General features: G+C 45.6%; 2 protein-coding genes across 2 annotated transcripts; both read left to right on the forward strand.

The window, feature by feature from the left end:
• Window positions 1-978: 978 nt before the first annotated feature.
• LOC124233058 (ribonuclease P protein subunit p25) lies at window positions 979-9,026 on the forward strand. Its single transcript, XM_046650109.1, has 2 exons — window positions 979-3,810; window positions 8,139-9,026. The coding sequence occupies exon 1, from the start codon at window positions 1,211-1,213 to the stop codon at window positions 1,841-1,843; it is 633 nt and encodes a 210-aa protein (XP_046506065.1). The 5' UTR covers window positions 979-1,210; the 3' UTR covers window positions 1,844-3,810; window positions 8,139-9,026.
• A 3,215-nt stretch (window positions 9,027-12,241) lies between these two features.
• LOC124233047 (cytochrome c oxidase subunit 5A, mitochondrial) lies at window positions 12,242-25,502 on the forward strand. Its single transcript, XM_046650068.1, has 5 exons — window positions 12,242-12,413; window positions 19,195-19,311; window positions 20,968-21,089; window positions 22,564-22,686; window positions 25,336-25,502. The coding sequence occupies exons 1-4, from the start codon at window positions 12,308-12,310 to the stop codon at window positions 22,675-22,677; spliced, it is 459 nt and encodes a 152-aa protein (XP_046506024.1). The 5' UTR covers window positions 12,242-12,307; the 3' UTR covers window positions 22,678-22,686; window positions 25,336-25,502.
• Window positions 25,503-26,231: the final 729 nt, after the last annotated feature.

A 26,231-nucleotide genomic window follows, 5' to 3' on the forward strand; every position in this document is an offset into this window, starting at 1 on the left:
CCTCCCTTCACTGCTCATCTCTCTTGGGAGGAGATCCAGGGCCACTTTCCTCATCCCTTGGAGTTCCCTGAGAGGGGCACCCAGTAGCTTCATAATACCCCCAAAGCTTCAACTTCCCACCTTCCGCCATTCTCTCTCTCAAAACCTGCCTTCATCGTCTCCTTTTTGAAAAAAAGGATCCCACTGAGTCTCAGGGGGCCAAGGCTGACTGACAACGAATTCCACTTGGGAAGAAGGGACTCACGTTAGCAGGGAAGCATGCTCGGCTCACCCTAAAGCATGCAGCTCTAATGGTGTGCTTTCAGGCATGGGTGGAGGGAGCTTAACTCCCCTGGAGAAGGGGTCTCCTTTTCCCATTCACCTCAGGGAACAGCTTGACGCAGAGCCTCACTCCCCACACGCAGGGGTGTACGGGGGTCCAGGAGCCTCCAGCTCCGGTCAGGCGCACCGAGGCTGACATCTCGGTTTTTGGCTGCCCTGCGAGGACCACGCCGTGAATAGTCGTCCGAGGGTAGGCGCGGAGCGCAGCCGGAGCCAGCGCCTCCCGCACTCTGCTGACCGTGCACAGGCTGTCCTTGAGGCGAGAATACTGGCTCGGGAGCGGAAGGGACAGAGTAGGGGAGTTCTCTGGAGGATTGGAGGAAAGAGGCCCCAGCAGCCTACTTAGAAATCTCTCCTTGGGAGGGGACAAGGAGTAGCCTTCAATTTGAACGCGGAAGTGCTCGGGGACCCGACTTGTGGCGGCATTTGCATCACAAACGCAGTTCTTATTTAGGTTGCCCGTTTATGAGGGTTGGCTCGGAGACGACTGATGGAGATCATAAGGGAACTTCGCTTGACAACCCACGGCCTGGCGTTGCCCTTGCGCCCCAGCGTGTGCACCGCTCCCACGCCCCCGTAGCTGAGGACCCGACTGAATCCGAGAGGATGGCGAGGCTGGGACCCGGGCAGGCTGGGCCGAGTTAAGGGCGGGGCCTGGCGGAAGGGGCGGGGGCTCCCAGGCTCCCAGGCGGGGCCTCCGCTGAAGGTGCGGAGCTCAGGGTGCCGAGAGCGCGGAGTAGAGCAGCGCCCACTGGGGAGAAGTGGGAGACAAGGATCGCGCCGTCCTAGCCCGCCTGCCAGCGTCCACGCGTCTCCTGCATCTTTACCCCTTCCCGGCCCTTGCCGGACGCGACTGGCGGCCATGCAGCCCCGGGGTTGAGGCGGCCCCATGGCGAAGCTCGCGTCCCCGCGGTCCTGGCAACGACGGCGCATGGAGAACTTCCGTAAGGTGCGCTCCGAGGAGGCGCCGGTGGGGGGCGGGGCCGATGGGGGCGGCCCGGGCTCTGGCCCCTTCGCGGACCTGGCGCCGGGAGCGGTGCACATGCGGGTCAAAGAGGGCAGCAAGATCCGGAACCTGCTGGCCTTCGCCACCGCCAGCATGGCGCAGCCAGCCACGCGCGCCATCGTCTTCAGCGGCTGCGGTCGGGCCACCACCAAGACCGTCACGTGCGCGGAGATCCTCAAGCGCCGCCTGGCGGGCCTGCACCAGGTCACGCGGCTGCGCTACCGGAGTGTGCGCGAGGTGTGGCAGAGCCAGCCACCTGGGCCCTCGCCGAGTCAGAAGCCTGGCGACCCAGCTACCAGTCTCAGTGTAGTTAAGAACGTGCCCAGCCTCGCCATCCTACTTTCCAAGGATGCACTGGATCCGCGCCAACCGGGCTACCAGCCCCCTAACCCCCATGCTGGCCCCTCTTCCCAGCCATCCGCGCCCACATCCAAGAGGAGCCTAGGGGAACCTGCGGCTGGAGAAGGCTCCGCGAAGCGATCACAACCTGAGCCAGGTGCCGCGCAAGAGGACTAGACAGCCTGAGAATTCCCGGCTCTGGGCCACCTAGATGGACCTTGAGACGCACCTTCAGCCTTTCAGGCCTCGGTACTCTGGAGCCCACAACCTGGACACAACTCCTCAGACTGGCAGCATGGACCCCAAGGCGACAAGAGAGGGACCCCAAGGAAGCTTCCTGGGCTGGTTGCTCCTCCACCTGTGTTGCCTGAAGACGCAGAACTCCACCTTCAGCTTTTTTGAGCCATACTGGGACCTTCTTCAGGAGGGAATGGTGGGCAGGGGGACTCGAGCCTTGCTCAGGGACCCCGAGGGTTAAAGGTACCCAGCATTCAGGTGGGGGCCTCTGAGTGTGGAAGCCCAGGAGAGCTCTTGTAATCACCCCCACCACTAGCAGCAGAGGGCAAGGGCTGAGAAACTGCTTGAGGAGAGGGGAGTCTGAGTTGTGGGGGGGCCCTATTCTGCCCCTCGCTCCAGAACACAGTTCCCTTTCTAGTTTTCCTTCCTCTACTTTTAAGGAGCATCCTGAAATCGTGGCAGGGGCATCTCCATGGCCTCTAGCTCTTTTAACAAGCCCCCTACCCCCGGCTGGCTCAGAGGGAGAGACCCAGGACAGAAGTCTCCATGCCTGCTCCCCTGAGCCCCACAGCTAGAGTCTTGCTTCCAATAAAACAAATGCAAAAATGGCTCTTTCCCCAGGTTTTTTCCTAACCACTGTGCAGAGACTGCTCCGGCCTGCCCCCTTGTGTCTCAGTCCTCTCCAGCTTGGAATCCTTAGCTTTTGGTGTCTTCAGGGTCAGGCACAAAGATTGGAGAGCTTCAAAATGGTGCAAGGGACACGTTGGCTGGTTCCTGGCTTTTCCCTATCTCCCAGCCCTTGCTGGCTGGTTCTAGCCTCAGGGGCTTGTGGCCCAAAGGGTGCCTTTGTCCCCTTGTGCACTACCTCTAAGGGAAATGGAGCAGCACATTGCTTTTCTGGGAGGGGAAGGAAGCCGAGCATTGATGAACTCTGCTGAGGGTCACTGTCAAGGGTGGCAGACCCCACTGGGGTCCCTAAACCTGCAGCCTCCTGCCAATAGACAGCCTTATTCAGAAGGCTGGCACAACCCCACCCCCTGAGCCCCATGGTAGGATCTCCCCTTCACTGCTTTCTTTCAGAAAGGACAGCACACCCTTGGAGAGGGGAGGAGAGAGACTGAGCACAAATCCACTGCTGGAAATTACTATTCAGCAGAGAAGCTGGGACTTGGGCTGTGAATCACTGCAGGCTCCCTGATAAGCTGCTGCCTGCAGCCCTGCACAGCTGTCTGTGGAAAGATAACAGCCTCATAAGCCTCGCTGCCCAGCTCCAAGTCAACTGGGGGGAGTAGGGGGAAGTGCTGTGTGCTGGAAGAACTCTAGCGAGTGAAGGAGGGGCACATAGCTCCAGGATCTCAGAAGCAGAGCCCACCCCATGCAACTCGACAGCACCCCTGGAAAGGAGATAGGGAAAAATGTAAGTCACTTTGCTGGCAGAACCCTGAAATAAATTCTGCTGGTGACAAGAGTAGGTTTCTGCAGCTGACAGGAGGGGCCCTTCAGGGAGTTGTCCCCCACCCCCTTGTCTGCTTAAGCTTTTGATCAGTGAGCCCTGTCATCCAGAATCTGACACTGATCATGCTCCTCAATTTCTTGTTCTTGATGAGTCCCTGGGGAGAACCAAGGGTTTTTGAGTGTGCTTCTCTGACCCTCGCAGGGGCAGCCCAAGAAGAATAAAGAGAATGTAAACTCTTCGGACAAGTAACGTGCTCTGGGCCTGTCCTGGGTTTCCATATGTAAAGTAAATGATAAAACTTGGAAGAGGTCCTGCATGGTAGAAGCTTAAAGGAGACTGGTCTTGATTCTGGAAAAGGGCCAACCTTCCAAGGCCGTTAGTGTCTGAAGTCCTGATTGCTGGTTCACGAGGACTATGCAGGCAGAGGCTTTCCCTTGATGGCTTGAGTCAGGTAAGTCCCTTTCCAGCCTATAAACTCATTCTGCAACATGGGGAGGAGAGGGGCATGTTGTTTCCTCACCTTCAGAGTATTAACTTGCCCCCACGGTGGGCTGAGTTTCTGCTTCCCATGCCAGAAAGCAGGTTTTGAAACTGGCTTTCTTTTCTGCACCCCCACTCCACCCCAGCAGGGTCAGTTCCCATTCTTTTGATAGGTGCTCTTGGATGCTAATGGAACCCAGCACCCGTGAGCACCCCACCCCTGCCTTACTGATCCTCTGGCCCTGCTGACCCAGGAGCAGGCTCCACAGGAAGACGATAGCTGTACCTGTACACCCCCATCCCAAGGCTGAGGTGAAAACCTGAGAAGTGCTGGAATAAGGAGGAGAGTGGCTAGGGGAGCCCCTCAGAGATGCCCACTTTGGGAGCTGACTAGTAGCAGAATGGGAGGGAGTGGGAAGCCCCCCTGAGAGACCCCATCTCTCCTGTCGCCTCTATCCAGGAGCTTCCTGGGCCCTGCCTTTGGGCACATGCAGGCTAGGAGTGGCAGTGAAGGCTCACACCCACAAAGCTGTCAGATCACACAATAAAATCCATTTGGAGGCTGGCCCCTGTGGTCTAGTGGTTAAGTTCAGCGTGCTCTGCTTTGGCAGCCCAGGTTTGGTTCCTAGGCGCAGGCATATACTGCTCTGTTAGCCATGCTATGCTGGTAGCCCACATAATAAAAAATAGAGGAAGACTGGCATGGATGTTAGCTCAGGGCAAATCTTCAGGAAAAAAAAAATCCATTTGGGAAAATAAATGTATATAATCCAAGGCCAGAGCTTGTGGTCAGACGAGCAGTGGACCTCCAGCTGGGCCTTGAGGGACTTTGTTGTTGTGCCAAGTCCTAATGTAGGCACAGGGTGGAGCTGGGGGGAAGAATCACAGTGTAATTAGACATTTTTCCTGCCTCAATGATGTCCCAGTCTAGTGGAAAGAAAGAGAAGAAAGTTACAGCACAATATAATGATAGTGGGCAAAGGCGGGAGCTCTAAGAAGGGGCACTTAATACCCAGAGGTGCTGATGGGGCTGGTTCCCCAAGGACCAGAAGGAGTTACAGCTAGACAAGACTGGACAGGGAATTCCAGGCAGACCACAGAAGGTGATTCTACATCTGCTGTTATGGGAACCATAAGTGTCTGAAAGATACGTGGTGAGAGGCAGGTGGGACTGGAGTACCAGGTGGGAGCCAGGTTACATGGAGCCTCCCTGAAGGAAGTGGGGGGCCAATGGAAGCCAGGGAGTGCCCCAGGCTGACTGGTGTTTGAAAAGGATCCCTCTGACACCTGTGTTGGTGGGAGGTGGTTTGGAAGGGGCCTGACTGCATCTCAGAGGCTAAAGAGAGATAAGAGATGGGACAGTGGTAGTGCGGACAGATTTGAGAGCTCCCCAGACTGGGTAGGATTTCACTGCCATTACAGCCAGGACAGAGGAGAGCTTCTCCTTGTAGCATTAACCTTAGCCTGGCCAGGACTTGGCCTGCCTTCCTGGCATCCCAGGGGATATGTTATGTAAGGGCCAAACAATAGAGGGATTGCAGGGGGCGGGGGAGAGTGTCCACAGCTTCAAATTGGTAAAAACTTTAGGAGCTGTTGTCCCTTGGCCACAAACGTGCCAGGGCATGTTCACTGCACAGTAGGGGGACGACCTGGGTCAAATAAAGTCCCACCCACTCACACACCTCCCTCATCCCCCTCTCTCAGTCTCCCAACCCCCACCCCATTACGCCCCATTAGTTTTGCAGTTTGGTCATTGCTAAGCCCACCTTAGTCACTAGGGACTCTAGTCCCCTCTATTTCACTGTGATGTTGAAATACCTCCCTGTCTCCCAGAGAGAGGGGTAATTGAAAAAAGGAGGGGAGGGAAGAAAGGAGGAGAGGGTGGAAAGGAGGAAGTGAAGAGGAAGGAAGGGAGGGAGGGAGGAAGGAAGGAAATACAGCCATAGGAGAGTCTCCTTGGTGACACCAGGCTTCTTCTTCTCAGAGCACAGATTTTAGTTTGTAATTGTACCCTCAATGTGATCCTCTGGTTGTCAGTCACCCCAATAAAGCAGAAGCCATGATTGAATGGATCCTGCCTGCCTTGTTCCCTACCCAGCTCTTGACACAGAGGAAGCCCACAGAGAACTGTTGACTGAGTGAATAAAGACTGGCTGAGTCAGATTTCTGAACTGTTCTGATGCCACATCGAAGTCCTTAACGGTCCAGTCCATGGACAGTGGCCCAACCTATCTGCACCACAGCTTCTCTTCCCATCTGGGCCCTTGAGTTCTAACTACTCTTTGAAGAAGCTCAAGGTCACCATAGATTTGTTTGGTTTTGTTTTTGAGGAAGATTAGCCCTGAGCTAACTGCTGCCAACCCTCCTCTTTTTGCTGAGGAAGACTGGCCCTGAGCTAACATCGTGCCCATCTTCCTCTACTTTATATGTGGGACGCCTGCCACAGCATGGCCTGCCAAGCGGTGCCATGTCTGCACCCGGGATCTGAACTGGTGACTCCTGGGCCGCCGAAGCAGAACGTGTGCATTTAACTGCTGCGCCACCGGGCCAGCCCTCAGCTTTTTTTGTTAAAAAAAATTATAAGGATGTGGAAAAATTGGAACATGTGTACATTGCTGGCCGGAAGGGAAAATGGTGCAGGCTGCTTTGGAACAGTTCAGCAGTTCCTCAAAAAGTTAAACATAGAGTTACCATATGACCCGTATAATACTCTTAGATATATACCCAAAAGAACTGAAAAATATGTCCACACAGGGGCTGGCCCCGTGGCCGAGTGCTTAAGTATGCGAGCTCCGCTGCAGGCAGCCCAGTGTTTTGTTGGTTCAAATCCTGGGCACGGACATGGCACTGCTCATCAAACCACGCTGAGGCAGCGTCCCACATGCCACAACTAGAAGGACTCACAACAAAGAATATACAACTATGTACTGGGGGGCTTTGGGGAGAAAAAGGAAAAAAATTAAATCTTTAAAAAAAAAAAAGAAAGAAAAATATGTCCACACAAAAACACATACACAAATGTTTAAGCAGCCTTATTCAGAATAGCTAAAAAGTGGAAACAACCCAAATGTCCATAAACTGATGAAAGGTAAGAGAAATTATTTAATTATACTCCATTAAGTAACTCCATTTAATGGAGTATGATTCTGCCATGAAAAATGAAGTAATGAGTCATGTTACAATGAGGATGAACCTTGAAAACATTATGCTAAGTGAAAGATACCAGACAGAAAGAACACGTCATTTAATTCTATTTATATGAAATGTCCAGAATAGGCAAATCCATAGAAACAGAAACTAGATTAGTGGTTGCCTAGGGCTAGTGGGGTTGGTGGGTGCCGTTGGGTATGGGGTTTCTTTTTAGGGTGATGAAAATGTTCTGGAACTAGTGATAACGCTTATACAACATGGTGAATATACTAAAAATCACTGAATTGTATACTTCAAAAGGGTGAATTTTAGTATGTGTTATATTTCAATACAAAATTATATCCTTTAATGATTTTCTGATCATAAAAATAATAATTTAGGAAATTACATAATAAATATAAATAAACTACGAAAAAGTATCATCAGAGCCCTCCTATCTCTGTTGGATGGTGGCCCCACAGGATTACCTTTGAAGACTGTTTCCTTCTGCCACCCTTCTCCCTGATTCTCAAGTGATCCATATGGTGTGTTTGTCTACCCCACCTCCATGCTTTGTCCCCATCTCACAACCTACCCTGCCCTAGGAAAAGAATTTCTATGATTTTACAAGAGGAAAATACTTGTTCTACAGAGTAACAGTTACCATTTATTGAACCCTTACTGTATGCCAGCCAGGACACAGTGTTTTACATGCATTATCTTATGTAATCTTCCCAATGACCTATTAGATAGGTTCCACTATTGTTCCCATTTTATAGAAGAGGAAACTATGGTTCAGGAAATTGGAGTAACTCGCCTAAGGGCATATGGCAGAGCTATAATTCAACAGCAGCAAGAATGTCATTCTCTCAGGTGCCATATCTTGTTCATCCCCATTTTCAAAGCAGTCTAGTAGTGACATCACCATCATTGAAGGTGAGTAGGGACCTGAGGAAATGGAAGCAATGTAGGGTCAGACTAATGGCCTCAAGGGCCACTTCCAGCCTTGAAATGGCAGGATTCGTTGTTTTCCTGATGCATGTTTCATTTCCACCAGAGAAGATAAGAGCTTTTCTTGAATGTGAACTTCCCTTTACTAGACATTCACATGGTGAAACAGTGTCCTTTTCCTCACAAGTTCCTCAGTAACATCATCCCTCCCCTCTGCAGACATCAGAGGAAATGCCTCATCACAACTGCTCCAGGATGAAGGCTCTGGGCTGCAACAGGAAGCCCATAGGCTGATGGACTAGTGATGATGATCCGTGAGGCATCTGAAGTCCAGCTACTGCTTCTCCAGAGGGACAGAAAAGCATTTCGGGGCAGAAGATGGTAAGAAGAGACAAAAGACCTTGATGGCCTTGGGCAAGATCCAGGATGTCTGGTCTGAACTCATCAGGGAGGGAACACCCACCAGAAGCAGCAGAATGGCCTGGAGGTTGGGGCCACAACTGGAGGCAGACCTGGGAACAAGCAGTGGCCCCCGTAAGTGATGTGGTAGGGGGGATTCAGAGATGGTCTCCAGGATTCATGCCCCCTGGTGTACATGTCTTGTATAATCAGGGCGGAATCTGTGAATTTGATGGGATATCATTCCCAAGATTAGGCTACTAATCCATTTACTTTGAGTCAATCAGAAGAGAGGTTACCTTGGATATGCCTGATCTGTGCCTGATCAGATGAAGTCTTTAAAAGGGTGAAGTGTCATAGAGACACTCTCCTGCTAGCTTGAAGAAATAAGCTGTGGGATTGTGAGAGGGCCTATGGAGGGGGCCATGTGGTAAGGCCCAGGAGGTGGCCTCTAGGATCTGAGAGTGGTCCTTGACTAACAGCTAGCAAGAAAAAATGGGGACTCAGTCCTACAACGGCAAAGAACTGAATTCTGCCAGCAACCTGAACAAGCTTGGAAGAGGACTTTGAGCTCCAGATGAGACCACAGACCTGGCCAACATCTTGATTTCAGTCTTGTGAGACCCTGAGTAGAGAACCAGTAGAGTCCATGCGTGAACTTCTGACCTGCAGACACTGAGAAATAATAAATGAGTGTTGTTTTAGGTTGCTTAGTTTGTGGTAAATTTTTTGCAGCAATAGAAAACTAATACAGGTGATAAAGGCTGAGAACTGCCCGCAAGTAGCAGGGGACTCAGAATTCACTGAGAAGCCAGCAAAGCCTACCTTCAGGGGTGATGGGGAAAGAAAACAATTTCTGGAATTAGACAAACCTGGGCTCAAATCTAAGCACTACTGTTTATTAGCTGTGTGATTCTTAGGCAAGTGTCCTTTGAGTCTATTCCTTCATCCATAAAATGGGATAAATGCTTATCTCACAAAGTTGTCATGAGGTTTAGCTGGGATAATAAATGATCATAACTGTATTAAAAAACAACAACACGAACACTCTAGTAGCCAATCTAAGGCACTGTAGGAAAAGTGGAGAGACGGATAGCAGAGAGACTAGTTGGAATTCAGTTGCAATATATCCCAGTACTTAATTACAGGAGCCCTGACACCCTGGGCTTCCAGCTCTTGGAAGTTTGATGAGTCTTAGTTGAAATACAGAGGTCAAAGCTTCCCCAGGTGTCCTTTAGTTAGGTTGTTGGGAGGAGGTGAGGTCAGATGCTTGAAAAGCATTTTTATCCTTTTCCTAGCCGGGCTCATAATCTCTAAAGCCACACTTCTAGGGAGGAAAAGGAGAAGGGCAGATGCTGACACCCAGAAGAGAGGGCCTGGAGTGCAAAAGAGGAGGCTGAATGTCCATCTTTTCTCTCCTCAGTGAGTCCAGGGATAGAGAATGAGGGATACCAAGACAAAACAGACTGTCTCGTTAACTCTGGGTGGCAGCAAGATAATTCGGGCCTGGGGAAAGTGGCCCCACTGCCCAGGAGCTCAAAGACATGATGTAGTTCGGTGAGGCCAGATTAGATGTTAAGTCTTGGAATTTAACCTCATTTCAGAGCAGTTGCTTATAGGAGCCCTCTTGTAGGAAATGGGGCCAGGAGTTTGGTCAGAAACATCCAAGTGAGTCCTCACAACTGGGGATTTGGTGAAAAGAGCCTTGATTGCCAGCAAGTAACCTAATTTCCTCTTTTTTTTTTTGAGGAAGACTAGCCCTGAGCTAACATCCACCACCAAACCTCTTCTTTTTGCTGAGGAAGACTGGCCCTGAGCTAACATCCATGCCCTTCTTCCTCTATTTTATATGTAGGACGCCTACCACAGCATGGCTTGCCAAGTGGTGCCTTGTCCACACCCGGGATTTGAACCAGCAAACCCTGGGCCGCCTAAGCGGAACATGCGCGCTTAACTGCTGCGCCACCGGGCCAGCCCAAGCAACCTAATTTCTGAGCCTGTTTTCTATCTGTAAAGAGAAGCAGTTGGACTCATTTTTCAATTCTTGTGTTACCGAACCAGGTTTGTTTTTGCTGGTCGCCGAGGAAGTCAATCACCAAAATGACAAGGTTGCAGCAGAGAGAGGGTTTAAATCACAAGGCAGCCACATAAGAAAGTGGGAGAATTAGCCTCAAATCTGCCTCCCCCAAAATGGAGAATCAGGGATATTTATGGGGTAGTGGGCAAGGTGGTCTGAAGTGTGGGGATAGATGACTGGAGGTAAGAAGTGAGGTAACTGATGATCTGCACAAGCCTAGTAAAGCTTCACGGCTCTTCACAGGATGCATGTTCACAAGATGGTGGTGTTAGCATGATCTGAGCGTGGAGTGTTTAGTCTGTTGACCTCAAAAAGGTCATTTATCACACACCTTCACAGGTCTAGTTGATTGGTTGGTGGCCTCAGGTGGCCTGAACTGGACAAGGGGGTCCTAATTCCTGAAAAACAGCTAAAACACCCATTACCATGGTGACCCAGGCACTAGGGAGATGTTACCTAGAGGAACCTAGTGGGAGTAGGATAGTATATTGCCTAAGCATCACAGTTAATAATGGGTGGGGGGCCAGCCCGAGGCTGAGTGGTTAAGTTCAGGCACCCTGCTTCAGGAGCCCAGGGTTTTGCAGTTCAGATCCCAGGCATGGACATGACACCGCTCATCAAGCCATGTTGAGGCTGTGTCCCACACAGCACAACCAGAAGGACCTACAACTGATGAGGATGTGGGGACCTGGAAATGGCCACCCCAATATATGTCTCTTTGGCATGATTATTTGAGGCTGGTTTCTTTGCAGACAGGAAAGCAAATGAAAAGTAGAACTTGGCTTGCCCTTTTTTAAGGAGACATTTACATTGTAAAGGAAATTTCTATCTGTAAAGGTGCCTCCCTCTCTGTACCAAGAAGAAAGGAGATGACCTTCTCTCTAGAAACTCTTAATCAATGCCAAAGGCAAGGACTTAAATCTACATTTTATTGTGCTTGTCTGGTAACCTCCTGTAACTGACTTCCCTCCCCCTCCCAACGTTGGCATTTCTTTAAGGATTAAGCATCTTTCCTTAGGCTAGGAACTGATTGCTGGGCTCACCTGTGACCACCCAGCTCAAGACAATAGACTTGCCTCCTGCTACGGCCCTCTGGCCCTCCGAGATAGCAGACCACTCCCTGCTGTGTCCACCAAGCGCTGTGCTGACAGGGCAATCCTGTGACTATTGTGGGAAGGACATTTCAATCATATGTGAAATATCCTGTTTGGGGGTATATAACCACTCTGTATACCTCACTTCTTTGGTGCCCTTTCTTCCTTCGGGAAGAAAGGCCCCGGGCCATGGTCCTCAGATTTCAGCTCAGAATAAACTCTCCCAAATTTTCATTTATAGATTGGTTATGGATTATTTTCGTTGACAATGGCTAACTGTATACCGGTTTCACTTGTAGTTTTGTAATATAAGAATAGTTACTAATAAGGTTCCTTACATGTAGCAGTTGTTTTCCCATTAGTTCTCCTATTTTAAGCGTCAAAGGGGTGGGGTATGGGGGAGGCTGTGTGTAAGCAAAGAAGGTATTTTTATTAAATTGTCATTATTATTATAGTCGTTCCCACTTTGAGGTAGGTGATGGAGTTGCCTCCGGAAGCGTACTTAAACCACGGTACCGTCCACTGCTGGCCGCTCGATTTCCTCCCATGCTCGCTCCATAATGGCTGCTGCAATCCACGAGACCCGATTCCCGGCGTGGGGCGGCGCCAAAGTGGTTTGTCCTTATCGCGCCGCCGTAGTCCGCCCGCGGCAGCATGTTGGCCCCCTCCCGCCGAGGCGCGAGCGCCGCAGTGGGCGGGACCTTACGCTGCGCCCGCTGTGCGTCGGTGCGTGAGTCCGACCCCGCGCGCTCCGGAGCGGCCCGTGAGCTCACGCTCGGCTTCCACTGAGCCTTAGCCTGCTTGCCGCCGTCGCCGTCATGCTGGGCGCCCCTCTTCGCCGCTGCGCGGTAGCAGCAGCCGCAGCTGCCCGGGCCAGCCGTCGAGGCCTCCTGCACTCCGCCCCGGCCCCCGGCCCCGCCGCCGGTAAGGCCCCCGCCTGCCATTGCCCGCGCCCGCGTGTCCTTGCGGTGACCTGGGCCCCCGCCGCCACTCGAGAGTTGGTTCGCCCCGCGGCCTAGTCCCTGCTCTGCGGGCGGGGGGCCGAACCCGGTGACCACTGGCCGCTCTCTCCGCTGCCTTCAGTTGTGGAGGACTGGAGGACGTGACCCGGGGGCCCTCCGCAGCGCGACTTCCTGGTGCGGGCACCGCGGACTGGTCAGGTGTGGACCAGCTGTGGGCGCCGCGGAGGGGACAGCCCACCTCAGGCGCCTACCGGACCCGTTCGGGTCCCGGGCCGTGGCCCTGCCCTGGCACTGACCCCTGCGGCCACCTGACTGGGAGCGTCCGCCACCAGCCCGCCGCGCTTCGGCGAAGGTGACATTGAGCCACAGGGCGCGCTGCTCAGTGTAGGAGCAGGGTGGCCCCTCCGGGGACCCGGGCACCGTCGCCCCCAGCGCCTTCCGAAAATACAATATGCTTCCGTGTGGGACACAGTATACTTTGTTATCATGCATTTCCTGGTTGGCGTTTTGTGTGTCGTTTTCACAGACCGTGCTGTCATTTTTAGAGACTGTTGTGCCGCGTTCTAATTCTTCCACGTTTACCATAGATAGATGTGTGTGCTTGTTTGCGGGGGTCTGGAAGAGAGTCTGAATTGATAGGTCTTATGATGAGAACATTACTCTTTTCGAAGATTGGGTACCACAGACCCGGAAATACTGGGTTCTGCAAACATGGGGAAGGGTTCTTTTTTGCTTCGGATTAGAAGCCTGATGGCTTGATTATGAAGTGTGTTGCTGATTCCTGTCTCTTATTTTGTCTTATATGTATTCCAGGAGGCTTTGTGCCCAGCACTGCACTTTTAATTATTGTAGCTGCTCTTTGATCGTGGTCCATGGTGTTAGTATATGCTACATTATGAAATTTAGCCCCTAAGCATGCATATTTAAACACATGAGCTCAGAAACTCAAAACCAGTAAGGTTGTTCTCTTGACTATTTTGCGTGTTTTAATTAGACACTTGAGAACCTAAGGAGTGTGTTTTGCTTCATTCAATGTAGACTTTATCATAGAAGGGCGAGGCTGGCATACACTTCGAAGACCATGGAGACCACCTTATAGAAGAAGAAACTGAGGCCCGTCCTGGGAAACGGACTCCTTTATTAGTGATGGAACCATTTTCTGTTTCTTAGTTATAGTTATTTTCGGCGCATCCTGATGTTTGTCAGATTTTATGTTTTTTTGTTTCTTTCCTTATCTAAGTGCTAAATCAGCAAATACTGCTTTAATTTTTTCATACAGATACGTTTTGGGGAGGTTTCTTAGGTCCCCTTCAAAAGAAGAGCTGCATTTTGTGGCAGGTTTGGAAATGGCAGAGGTTTTTGGCAAACTGTAGATTAAGGAGTTCCTCTTTTCTTAGTAAGTTTGGACATAGTGTTTTATCTCCTAGGCATTCTATTCCTCTTGAGTATAGTTCATAAACAAAAAGCTTTATCTTAGGTGTTTGTCCCATAGACCTAAATATTTGCCACAAGGAGGCAGTATTGGTTACATTTATGTCAGCTCCTTTCTAGCTGTGACCTTGGACATGTTAACCTTAAGACTCAGTTGCCTCATCTCTAAAATCAGGATAATATTTGGTAGTTGTGAGGTTTGAATGAGATAATGTAACTCTTAGCACCTTGCCTGGCACAAATGCTTAGTACGTATTTGCTTTATTATAGTGCCTTTCACTTTTGTATATTATAGGTTGAGGTTTGTTATCAGTATGAAACTGAAGAGATTTTATGCACTTGTGAGTCAGAAAGGATTAAGGTTCTTGGATGAGGCTGTCCAAGGTCAGATGAGAGTATACTTGAAAGAGAGCTCCAGAAGGGTTAACCTGAGGGGCCTCAAGTTTGCTCTAGTTGAGTAGTAACTCAAATTCCATATTTGGTCTGTAAAGAAGCCTCCAACTTGAAACAGAATTTTTTCCAATAACTGCTGAAATTGGATAATTAAAATGTTTTGGTGTTTTTTTTTTAAGATTTTATTTTTCCTTTTTCTCCCCAAAGTCTCCTGGTACATAGTTGTGTATTTTCAGTTGTGGGTCCCTCTGGTTGTGGCATGTGGGACACCGCCTCAGCATGGCCTGACGAGCGGTGCCATGCCCGCACCCAGGAGCCAAACTGGTGAAACCCTGGGCCACCGAAGCGCAGTGCCCAGACTTAACCACTCGGCCACGGGGCCGGCCCCTAAAATGTTTTGAATATTGGTTAGATTCTCTAGTCAGCCCTCAAAACCTATACAACCTGGAAGGGTGGGAGTTTTCTCTTTCCCTTTCTTGGTGCACGGCTGAATTTAAGTAGCACTTTTTATTACCTTCCAACCTTCTTTTCTGCACCACTTCCACATTTCTAAATTTCCAGCCTTTGGGCCCCAAGGTGTAGGGATGCTCTAAGCCTTGGACCTCAACAACCCTGCCTTTGAGCTTGTTCATGTGCCCTTCACATTATTTGTTTCTTTCTCTTACTCCTAGCATTACTACCACCAAAATGACCATTCTTTGGGCTTTGTCTGAGCTGATCAGTTATTAGATGGAAAGCTATCTGATTTAACTAAACTTAAACCAGAGAGATTAATGAGCCTCTTAATTTTCTAAATATGTTAGCTTTTTTTTTTAATAGAGTGCTTAATTGAATGCCAAAAAGCAGTTTCTGCTTTTTAGTTTGAGGTCGTAGGTGTGTCCCTGTCTTTTACAGCTGCTTCCTTTTTCCTGCTCTGGAAACTTTAGGTTCTATAAAAGCTCTGAGCAGTTGTTTTCCAAGATAGGTTGCCCTGCAAGCCTTAAAACTAGGTGGAAATGCTGTACACTGTACTTAAGTTGGGTTGGTGGGGAGAGGGAAAGAATGCCTATCTAGTTTACCTAAGAATCAAAACATTAAGCATATGGGGGACATGTTCACAGCTAGGAGAATAGATCCTATTCTACCCATTCCTGGAATTAGCAATATAATTTAAACCATGAGGGAAAGTCTGTTTTTGCCCTCCTGTAAGGGGTGCATGCTTGGTATTCTAAATAGTTGTTTCATATTAGGTTTTTTTGGAGTGCAACCAGTTTATAATTTGGGACTCCTAGAAGGAAGGTGAACAAATCATTGAAGGTGATCCATTGATGTCCTTGACTAGGATTTGCAGTTGCTGGTCATCTTTTTCACTTAGAAAACAAAGTCCAGCTACCAGTCACCTGGTGAAATCCATGCCCAGCAGTGAGCAAAAGGAATTGGTTATCATGAAACACTTTTCTGGGTGATAGGAAAGGTGCACTTAATAATTACCTCTGGGGAGGGAATACATTTATTTCCCTTTTCTTGGGTAAATACTTTGAAGTGAAATTACTGCATAGTATAATAGGTATGTGTTTAACTTGTTAAGCTGCTAAACAGTCTTCCAAAGTTGTAGCATTTTACATTTGCACTTTAAATATTCAGCTAAGGGTAACTTTAATATTTGAAAAAGGTAGCTTATAAGTTTTTGCTAACAGTGGGTTAGAGGGTTGTTGTGATCTATGCTTCCCAATATATTAAATGAATATTAGTCCTTACGAGTTATTAAATACCCACATAGTTTTGTTTAAATGTTTGCATTTACTAAGTTCGTTTAGATCTAGGGATCCATTCTTTTTTCTTGTCATAGAGATTAAAGGGTGTCCAATTCCAGCCCATTTATGTACATCTCCCACTTTGTTCTGGGCCTGGACTGTGGAGCTAATTTAGGTCTCTGAGAAAATTGGGACTTGTGTTGTGATCCTCTGCAACTTTGGCAGGTATTTTGCTATAGGCTCAAATAGTAATTTAAGTAAGAATTCTTGTCCTTGATGTAGCAGTGACAGTCCATCTCCAGGACTGGCCAGTTTTCCATCTTTGTCTCTTTTCTTTTTTTTTTTTTTTCTCTCTGCTCTTTCTCCTGCCAGTTATTGCATTAAGGATGTATAGGATATTCCTGACATTTAGATTTTGGAGTATTCTTAGAACTGCAGTGGAGGTTTCTGAGTAGTTACTGTTTTTTTGATATGTTAAGCCTTTAAAAATAACTAGAGGGCCAGCCCTGTGGCCGAGTGGTTAAGTTTGTGTGCTCTGCTTTGGCGGCCTGGAGTTTGCAGGTTCGGATCCTGGGCATGGACCTACACACTGCTCATCAAGCCATGCTGTGGTGGCATCCCACATATAAAATAGAGGAAGATTGGCACAGATGTTAGCTCAGGGACAATCTTCCTCACTCTCCGTCCCCCCCAAAAAATTAGAAATTATACTAAGCTTGTCTAATTCATGTAACAGGAAATGCAATTTGAAGAATGTTTATTTCTATAAATTATGATTAACATAAATAGAAGATCAACTAAGACATTTTTAGATAAAATTAATTTATAGCTGGCATTTACTGAGTATTTAAGGTGCTAAGCCCTGGGCAAAGTATTACCTGGCTTCCTTTTTTTTTTTTTTTTTTTTTTTTGGAGGAAGATTAGCCCTGAGCTAACTGCTGCCAATTCTCCTCTTTTTGCTGAGGAAGACTGGCCCTGAGCTAACATCCATGCCCATCTTCCTCTACTTTATATGTGGGACGCCTACCACAGCATGGCTTGCCAAGCAGTGCCATGTCCACACCGGCAAAGCCCAGGCCACTGAATCGGAACATGCGCACTTAACTGCTGCGCCACCAGGCCAGCCCCCTGGCTTCCATTTTTGATCATCATAATCTGCTAAGATAGTGGTATCCTCATTTTGGAGATAATGAACATAAAACTTGAGTTAATTTTCCAGGGTCAAACAGTGGGACAGTGAAAAGCTGAGAAGTATCTGACCACTAGGCTCTGCTGCCTCTTTTTTTTTTTTTTTTTTTTAAGATTTTATTTTTCCTTTTTCTCCCCAAAGCCCCCGGTACATAGTTGTGTATTTTTTTTTAGTTCTGGGTCCTTCTAGTTTTGGCATGCGGCATGCCATCTCAGCATGGCTTGATGAGCAGTGCCATGTGCACGACCAGGATTCGAACTGGCGAAACCCTGGGCCGTAGAAGCAGAGCACACGAACTTAACCACTCGGCCACGGGGCTGGCCCCCTGCCTCTTTTTTTTTTAAGACTGGCCCTGAGCTAACATCTGTTGCCAATCTTTTTTTTTTTTCCCCCTTCTTCTCCCCAAAGCCCCCCAGTACATAGTTGTATATTCTAGTTGTAGGTCCTTCTGGTTGTGCTATGTGGGACACCACCTCAACATGGCCAGATGAGTGGTGCCATGTCTGCACCCAGGATCTGAACTGGCAAAACCCTGGGCCACTGAAACAGTGTGTGTGAACTTAACCACTGGGTCACAGGGCTGGCCCCTCTGCTGCCTCTTGAAACCCAAAGAGAAAATTTTCTTCTCCCCCTTCCCGCCTACCCAGAGGTTGTTTAGAAAGAATCCAGATTTTCTAACTCCCAATTCAGTGTCCATTTGTCAGGCAGAAACTAACAACGGAGAGGCTTTTCATTTGGTCCTGCATAGGGTATATTGATTGAGAGCAGAACACTAAGTGTGTCCTGTTTTCTTGACAATGTTATATTTAAAAATCTTACTTCTTAGAAATCTTAAGCACTGAAAGCAGTGTTTTTTTCATTGGATGTAACTCAGAGGGCATATTCTCCCTTAGGGGATTTATCAGAATTTGCAAGGAGGGGGCTGTAGCTTGATAAAATAATTTTTAAATTACATTGCTTTATCAGGATGTGTAAATTTTTTTAATTAATTTTTTTTTGGAGGAAGATTAGCCCTGAGCTAACCTCCATGCCCATCTTCCTCCACTTTATATGTGGGATGCCTACCATAGCATGGTGTGCCACGTGGTGCCATGTCCGCATCCGGGGTCCGAACTGGCAAACCCCAGGCCACCAAAGCAGAACGTGTGAACTTAACCCGTGCGCCACTGAGCTGGTCCCGTAATTTATTTTTAAATATAATTTAATGGAGGGCATAAGATTTTTAAAAAATTTTATCAAGAAAATATAGGGGCCGGCCCCGTGGCGCAGCGGTTAAGTGTGCACATTCTACTTCTCGGCGGCCTGGGGTTTGCCAGTTCGGATCCTGGGTGTGGACATGGCACTGCCTGGCAAAAGCCATGCTGTGGCAGGCATCCCACGTATAAGGTAGAGGAAGATGGGCATGGATGTTATGTCAGGGCCAGTCTTCCTCAGCAAAAAGAGGAGAATTGGCAGCAGTTAGTTCAGGGCTAACCTTCCTCAAAAAAAATATATATATCTTATAAATTTACTTAGGAACTTAGAATTGACATTATTTTAAATTAGGAATTAATACTCTACTTATTGCAAAAATTCAGACATTATGGAAGTGTATGAAGAAGTAAAGTTTTTCCTTCCAAAGGTAGCCACTGTTAACAATTTCAAGCTAGCATTACACATTAATGGGAGGAAAGCATAAACATACATATATAGTGCTTTTTGTTCTACTGGTTTTTCTTTGCCTAATTTTTAAGATTTTTTTCATATCAGTACATAAGATTTGTTTCATTTGACCTGCTGAATAATTTTCCTACCATGACATAGATAATTGATTCAAAATGATACAAATCAAATGTATTTAATACCTTTGAATTGTACACTAAAAGATGGTTAACATGGTAAATTTTGTGTGTAATTTTAATGCAATAAAAAGAAAAAACAAGCAAAAACCTTATACTGACGAGACGTGTCAAGTGCTACTTCTGTATATTGAAGTTATTGCTCTTTCTCCATTGTAGCTGTCCAGTCGGTTCGCTGCTACTCCCATGGGTCACATGAGACAGATGAGGAGTTTGATGCTCGCTGGGTGACGTACTTCAACAAGCCAGATATTGATGCCTGGGAATTGCGTAAAGGTAATTGGAACATAGCCATATTTGTCTATTTTGGTATAGAATTATGAACTGCTTTGTAGTCTTCCACTACTTTGTTGAAAGCAACTATTTTAAAAACATGTATCATGTAAACTGGGTATTGTCTTGCAACTTGCAGTTAAGAAAGTTTATAACTTCCATAGTGTTTCTTTTAAGGCAGGCACTATTGACATTTTGGGCCAGATAATTCTTTGTTGCAAGCACTGTCCTTTGCATTGTAGGATGTTAGATAGCATCTTTAACTTCTATGCATTAGATGCCACAAGCTCCCCCAAGTTGTGACAACCAAAAATGTCTCCTGGGGGACAAAATCACCCCTGATTGAAAACCACGGCTATCATGATAGATCAGGGTGAGCAAGAGTTAACAGTTTTGTACCTTTTAAATAATTTATACAAGTCGTCATTTGGTTCTCTTCCCTTCTTGGTAATAATTTGGGTTTTTTGTTATTTTTATTCTCAGTTATGATTTGTCTTGCCCTGAATAAGTGCCCAGTCTAAGTAAGCTAGAATTTGTTTTTCCTAAATTTGCAGATGCACATTTAACGTGAGTAGTATTAATGATAACTAGTCTCTTGGGGCTGGCCCCATGGCCGAGTGGTTAAGTTCGCGCGCTCCACTGCAGGTGGCCCAGTGTTTTGTTGGTTCGAATCCTGGGCGCGGACATGCCACTGTTCATCAAACCACGCTGAGGCAGCGTCCCCCATGCCACAACTAGAAGGACCCACAACGAAGAATATACAACTATGTACCGGGGGCTTTGGGGAGAAAAATGAAAGAAAAAATCTTAAAGAAAAAATGATAACTAGTCTGATAGTTAGACTAGTAGATAACTATTTTTAAGTATAGGCAACTTATCTCAGACCAAGAGTTCAGTCTTTATGACTGTATTCTAGCATTGTAGTCACTGGTGTCCTTTGTTTAAATATTTTAAAATAAATAAAAGCAAGAAACCTAAGTGCTTCAAACTTCTCTGCAGGAATGTAATGACTCAATTTTGCTGCAACCAGGGAAATTCTTATTGAATAATCTTGAGTAGAAGTGATGAAAAGAATGGCAATTCTGCTTTCCCATTAAGAGAATCTTAAATTTTATGATGTGTCATTTTGTGCAGAGCCTAAAGTAATCATGTCCAGTCATTTTTTTGGTTGAATGTTTATGAGTCTGTGCGCTAATATTTCTCTATATCTCCTTAATGTCCTCATTTGGGCTTCATTAACTCTCCTTAAGCATTTCTCTGGGTGTTTTTAGATTACTTTCCAATCAAATTTATTTTAAAGCAACCAAAGTACATACATTGTACTAAGATCTAAAGATATGAGTTGAAAACAGCCCTCTTGTTTGAAAACAAACCAGCTAATTATTATGAAAATTGTGTTTGCATTTAAGAAAACTTTTGGGTTTTTTTCCCTTCAGTCTGCATGCTACTGCATACTTCTTTCTTTCCACTAATTCCCTGGAAGATCCACTATGATCTTATCATCTAGAATTTGTTAAAGGCAGATTCTCTCATTTTGTAGATAATAGAGGCCTAAACAGACAAGATCACATGTCTGTTTCAATACAAATATAGATAATTAAACTGTAGTTTAAGTAAGGATATTCTAGGTTGATATGGCCCCTCTTTTTAATTTGACAGGGATGAATACACTTGTTGGCTATGATCTGGTTCCAGAACCCAAAATCATTGATGCTGCTTTGCGGGCATGCAGACGGTTAAATGATTTTGCTAGTGCAGTTCGCATCCTAGAGGTTGTCAAGGTCAGTGAAATAATAATGCTAAAGAAGTTCTGGAAGTGGGTGGGCCGTTGATTAGGTGTCAGCATATTCTGTGGTTTTTAATCAGTTCTCATTTTTAGAGGGAATGTACGTTGCAGTTAGAATCTTTCTGGAGGGCAGTTTGGCAGAATTTATCCAAGGCCTTAAAAATTGTGCTTGATATCCTTTTGTTCAGCAATTCCATTTGAGAATTTATCTTAAAGAAATAATTAAGGATCTACAAGGGGCTGGCCCCATGGCTGAGTGGTTAATTTCCCACACTCCACTTCCACAGTCCAGGGTTTCACCGGTTTGGATCCTGGGTGTGGACCTAGCACCACTCATCAAACCATGCTGAAGTGGCGTCCCACATAGCAGAACTAGAAGGACCTACAACTAGAATATACAACTACGTACTGGGGGGCTTTGGGAAGTAGAAGGAGAAAAAAAAGATTGGCAACAGATGTTAGCTCAGGGCCAATCTTAAAAAAAAAAAGGATATACAAAGGTTTAACTACAATTTACCTTTGTGCTATTTGTTATTTGATTATAGTTTCTGATTTTTCTGTAATGAACAAATAAATACAATGCATTTTAAACAAGAATTTTATAAATAAAAAAATAGAACTAAAAAGACTTAGAATTTGTTAAAGGCAGAAGAACAGCAGCTTGGCGCTGTCTTAATCCATTTGCCTTTTTAATGTTTGTCCCTGAGGTACCCTGTGACAGTATAGATAAAATTATATGTCATGGTGAATGAGTATTCGTCAAAACTCTCTTGTCTTGGAAATAAGTGTTCTCTAAGCGTAGCTCTCCAGGAAAAGATATTATGGTCTAGAAGAAAGAGATTCAAAGTCTGTAAGAGGGAACATGTGACATTACTTTTTCTACAACAGATACGATAATTAAGGGTTCTGTAGGCTATCAATCCGTTCAGCACCAGCAGCTAATTCAGTTAGAGTCTGAAATTAGAGACAAATTTAAAAACTCTTCTTGTGTTAACTTAATTATTCCTGTTGCCTGCTGGGCACATTTAATTACCTTCACAAAATTCTGTCATCACCACCTTCTTTTCCAGTAACTCAAGGCTTTAAAATATTTATTTTTTCCCCTAGATTTAGTCTTAATTGTCTTAGGTATTCTCAAGGTATCTTAAAAACCTACCTTGAATAGTGCCTACATAAGTTGTTCTCTTTAGTGGACAAATATGTTAACTTAAAGTAGGTGACTTCGGGGCTGGCCTGCTGGTGTCGCGGTTAGGCTTGCAGGCTCCACTTTGGCTGCCCAGGGTTCACAGGTTCGAATTCCAGGCACAGACCTGTGTGCTGCTCATCGAGCCATAAAAGTCCTAAAAAGAAGAGGTGACTTGTATTCTCTGTCACTATCCTCTGTATATTTGATTAAAAGCATTTTCAAGTTCATTGTAATAGAGATGGCTTTTCAGAGAGCTAAATGTGAATATTTTCTTTGCTGTCAGGACAAAGCAGGACCTCATAAGGAAATATACCCCTATGTGATCCAGGAACTTAGACCAACTTTAAATGAACTGGGAATCTCCACTCCAGAGGAACTGGGCCTTGACAAAGTGTAAACCCCATGGGTAAGCAACTCACTACTGAATAAGGCAGGAAAGAATCTAGAGAGAGATGAATGAGCGACATTTCAGTATTCTCAGAGTAAGACCTTTTAATGGCCTTGTTAGAGGCTGCGAGCATAGAGGTTTAGAGAGTACCAATGATGATAAATTTAAGGAGCTAGAATTGTTATTTCTAGTTGTTATAATTCTTCTCTTACTGGTGTAAAGGCAAGTAAAAACCTCCTTAATTAAAAATCTATATACAGTATTTCAAGGATAGAGAGCCAGTGCCAGTGGCCTAGTGGTTAAGTTCAGCATGCTCTGCTTTGGTGGCCTGGGTTCAATTCCTGGACCCAGACCTACACCACTCGTCTGTCAGTGGCCATGCTGCTGCAGGAGCTGACATACAAAAAGAGGAAGATTGGCAACAGATGTTAGCTCAGGGCAAATCTTCCTCAGCAGGAAAAAAAAAAGAATAGCATAGAGAATAAGTGCAACCACACCCAGATTTTCAGATATTATTTTGCCATATTTGCTTTGGTTCCACCCCCCCCCCCCAAGAAATGACTGGTTTCACATAGAGTTGAAGCCCTCTGTGTACCCTTCCTTAATTCCAGCCCTTTAACCTCCCCCAAACTAAAGGTGATCCACGGCATACAAGGTGTTCATCATGCCTGCTTTTATTCATATTGTTTATTTTTAATAGCAGAGTTTTATTAATTTGATGGCTTTGTTTTTGTGTGCCCAAGTTAGAATTTAATAGTCAAGTAAGTACTCATTAATAATAAAAACTTATTTGAGAGCCAGCCCTGACAGCCTTGTGGTTAAAGTTCAGCGTTTAGCGCTCATCAATTTGGCAGCCTGGGTTCACTTCCTAGTTGCAGAACCACACCACTCATCTGTCACTTGCCATGCTGTTGGTGGTGGCTCACATAGAAGAATTAGAACGACTTACAACTAGGATATACAATCATGTACTGGGGCTTTGGGGAGGAAAAAAAAAGAGGAAGATTGGCAACAGATCTTAGCTCAGAGTGGATCTTTCCTTGCAAAAAAAAAAAGAAGTATTTGATACCTTGTTCTCTATGGAAGGACAGATTAGGTAATAAAACCAGCCATAGGATTAATGTGGTGAGCAGTGTGCAGAAAATTCTTTGTGAAACAGAAAATAATATAAGCAGTAACTCAAAGTTTTATTTTATTTAACAAACACATATTGTGTATACTCTTACTGTGTGTCAGGCCTGTTTTAAGTGCTCTATAAATATTAACTCATTCAATCCTCATAAGCAGTCCTGTGAGGTAGTTAGTATTGTTATAATTATTCCCATTTTACTGTTTTACTAATGAGGAAACTGAGGCACCTTGTCCAAGGTCATACAACTAGTAGTGGAACCCACATTTGAACCCAGGCAATCTGGCTCCGGAGTCCATTGTCCTTACTATGCCACATGTCCTATATACCATTTTAGTATTGAGGCATTTACTAAGGCCATACTCTTATTTCTCAGAGGTAAATAATGAGGCTTAAAGAGAGGATTTGTTTCATAAGAGTAAGAGGGAGTTTATTTTTAAAACTGGAGATACTCTCTTATCAATAAAAGTTTCAATAAAAGTGGTCTTAAAATTATTTACGGAGCTAATATCAAATCCCTCACTAGATAAAGAACCACTGAGCCTGGTTAAGACATCATTAGTGAACACATATTGAAACATGTATTCAAAAATCTTGGAACTTGGGGCCGGCTCCGTGGCCGAGTGGTTAAGTTCGCGCGCTCCAGTGCAGCAGCCCAGGGTTGTGGCTCGTCAGGCCACATTGAGGCGGTGTCCCACATCCCACAACTAGAAGGATGTGCAACTAAGATATACAACTGTGTACAGGGGGGGGTTTGGGAGATAAAGCAGAAAAAAAAAAAAAGATTGGCAACAGTTGTTAGCCCAGGTGCCAATCTTTAAAAAAAAAAAAAAAATCTTGGAACTCAAAGAATCCCTATTATATTCAGTCTTCCTGCTGACAAACTGAGCAGAAAATGCCTAAGGTTTATAATCCACTTTTGGGATCTCTTTTTAAAGCTTGCTTTGGAGCAGGAGTCTTAATTTTATCTTTGTCCACCCCAATACTACCACTATCGCCACCAACTCCCTAAAATCAGATAGCTCATCTTTGTAATAAATGGAAAGAGTTTTTTTGTGTGTGTTATTAAAAGTTTCTGTGAGTACTTGGAGAAAACTATTGAGAATAGAAGATTTCCTAGTTATATTTTTGAAGCTCTTGTCTGTGGTTCATATTCCATAATGGACTCTTAAAAGGTTGTCTAAACATTTGGGCTTAATTTTCATTTTATCAAGTATTATTCCAAGAAGTTCAGAAGATCTTTGTGTTTTGGATATATTCTAGTTGCAACAGCATTATATTTCTTTTAAAATTTTTTTAAAAGGGCAACTCCCCAATACTTTCCTGATTGGAAAAGACTACTCTAGTAAGTACCAGGTGTATAAACAACAAAAAAGTCACAGCTAGTCCCCTGTAAGTTGACTCTAGGCAAGATTAAGTAAGAGCAGAAAAGGCTACACAGAGGCAGTGATTTCCCTGGACTCTTGCTCTAAAGGTTGTTTTAGTAAGATTTCTTCCTTTTTGTATCCTGTCTGATTCTTCATTTTTTTCTCTTACAGATGGGCTTCCCAAGGATTTATTGATAATGCTACTTGATTGTAAACAGTCACCTGGAAATACTGATGATGACATATTACCTTATTTGAACAAGTTTTCCTTTATTGAGTACCAAACCATGTAATGGTAACTTGGACTTTAATAAAAGGGAAATGAGTTTGAACGGAAATTAGGTATTGTTGATGTGTTTACATTGAAAAGCAGAAAATAAACTGTTACAGGGCCGTTGATTTCACGATTGTTGCCACCTTACGCGCTGAGAGAACTGCTTTAGTTCTCTGGGAACCATCTGATGTGAAAGTCAGCTAATTAAACAACTTTGGGCACTGGCTGGTAAATTAGCTAAAGGCTAAAAGTTACGTATATGGAATTTTCTTGTTGACGGGACCAGCAAGCACCAAAGGCTTAGGGGGTTGGTTGTCTGTGGGGATAGATCAAATTGTGTGCCTTCCTAAAAGCGGTGAAATAAAGTTTAAAAGTCGTCACTGAGATAGTCTTGAGGACGTGCTGTGTGGTGGGCAGCTCGTTAGTGCCCCTTTCCTTCCCTGCCTGTTCTTCCCTCGAAGTGCAGGATTAGCCTTGGACAAAAAGAATTTACCTGGTGGATTTGGAGACTTTCTGCTTAAAGAACTGAGTAAATGGATTTACTTCTTGAGAGAATTAATAAAATACACAAATCCTGTCTTACTTCAGAAGCCCCATAGTACTGGAAACCAGCTACTGGATAAAGAGGTTCCAGGTCTAAGTGACTTCTAGTCTAGCCAGTTCAGACTGCAGTGTCAGGGAACGGGATTGATATCAGGTTGAAACTGAGATGTCTTCTCTCCTAAAACCACGTAAGGAGAAAATCAGTTTTGGTAAGGTTTTAACACAAATGACCTTTTATAAAAAGTTGATC

The sequence above is a fragment of the Equus quagga genome, unplaced genomic scaffold (genome assembly GCF_021613505.1).
Source record: "Equus quagga isolate Etosha38 unplaced genomic scaffold, UCLA_HA_Equagga_1.0 153_RagTag, whole genome shotgun sequence".
NCBI classification, from domain to species: Eukaryota; Metazoa; Chordata; class Mammalia; order Perissodactyla; family Equidae; genus Equus; species Equus quagga.

What these genes read in the sequence shown, in the direction of transcription:
- LOC124233058 (XM_046650109.1), top strand. Translation starts at nt 1,211, where the DNA reads ATGGCGAAGCTCGCGTCCCCGCGGTCCTGGCAACGACGGCGCATGGAG.
- LOC124233047 (XM_046650068.1), top strand. Translation starts at nt 12,308, where the DNA reads ATGCTGGGCGCCCCTCTTCGCCGCTGCGCGGTAGCAGCAGCCGCAGCT. An exon ending in TGCCTGGGAATTGCGTAAAG is followed by an intron (nt 19,312 to 20,967) that starts GTAATTGGAACA and finishes TTAATTTGACAG; the next exon opens with GGATGAATACACTTGTTGGC. An exon ending in GCATCCTAGAGGTTGTCAAG is followed by an intron (nt 21,090 to 22,563) that starts GTCAGTGAAATA and finishes CTTTGCTGTCAG; the next exon opens with GACAAAGCAGGACCTCATAA.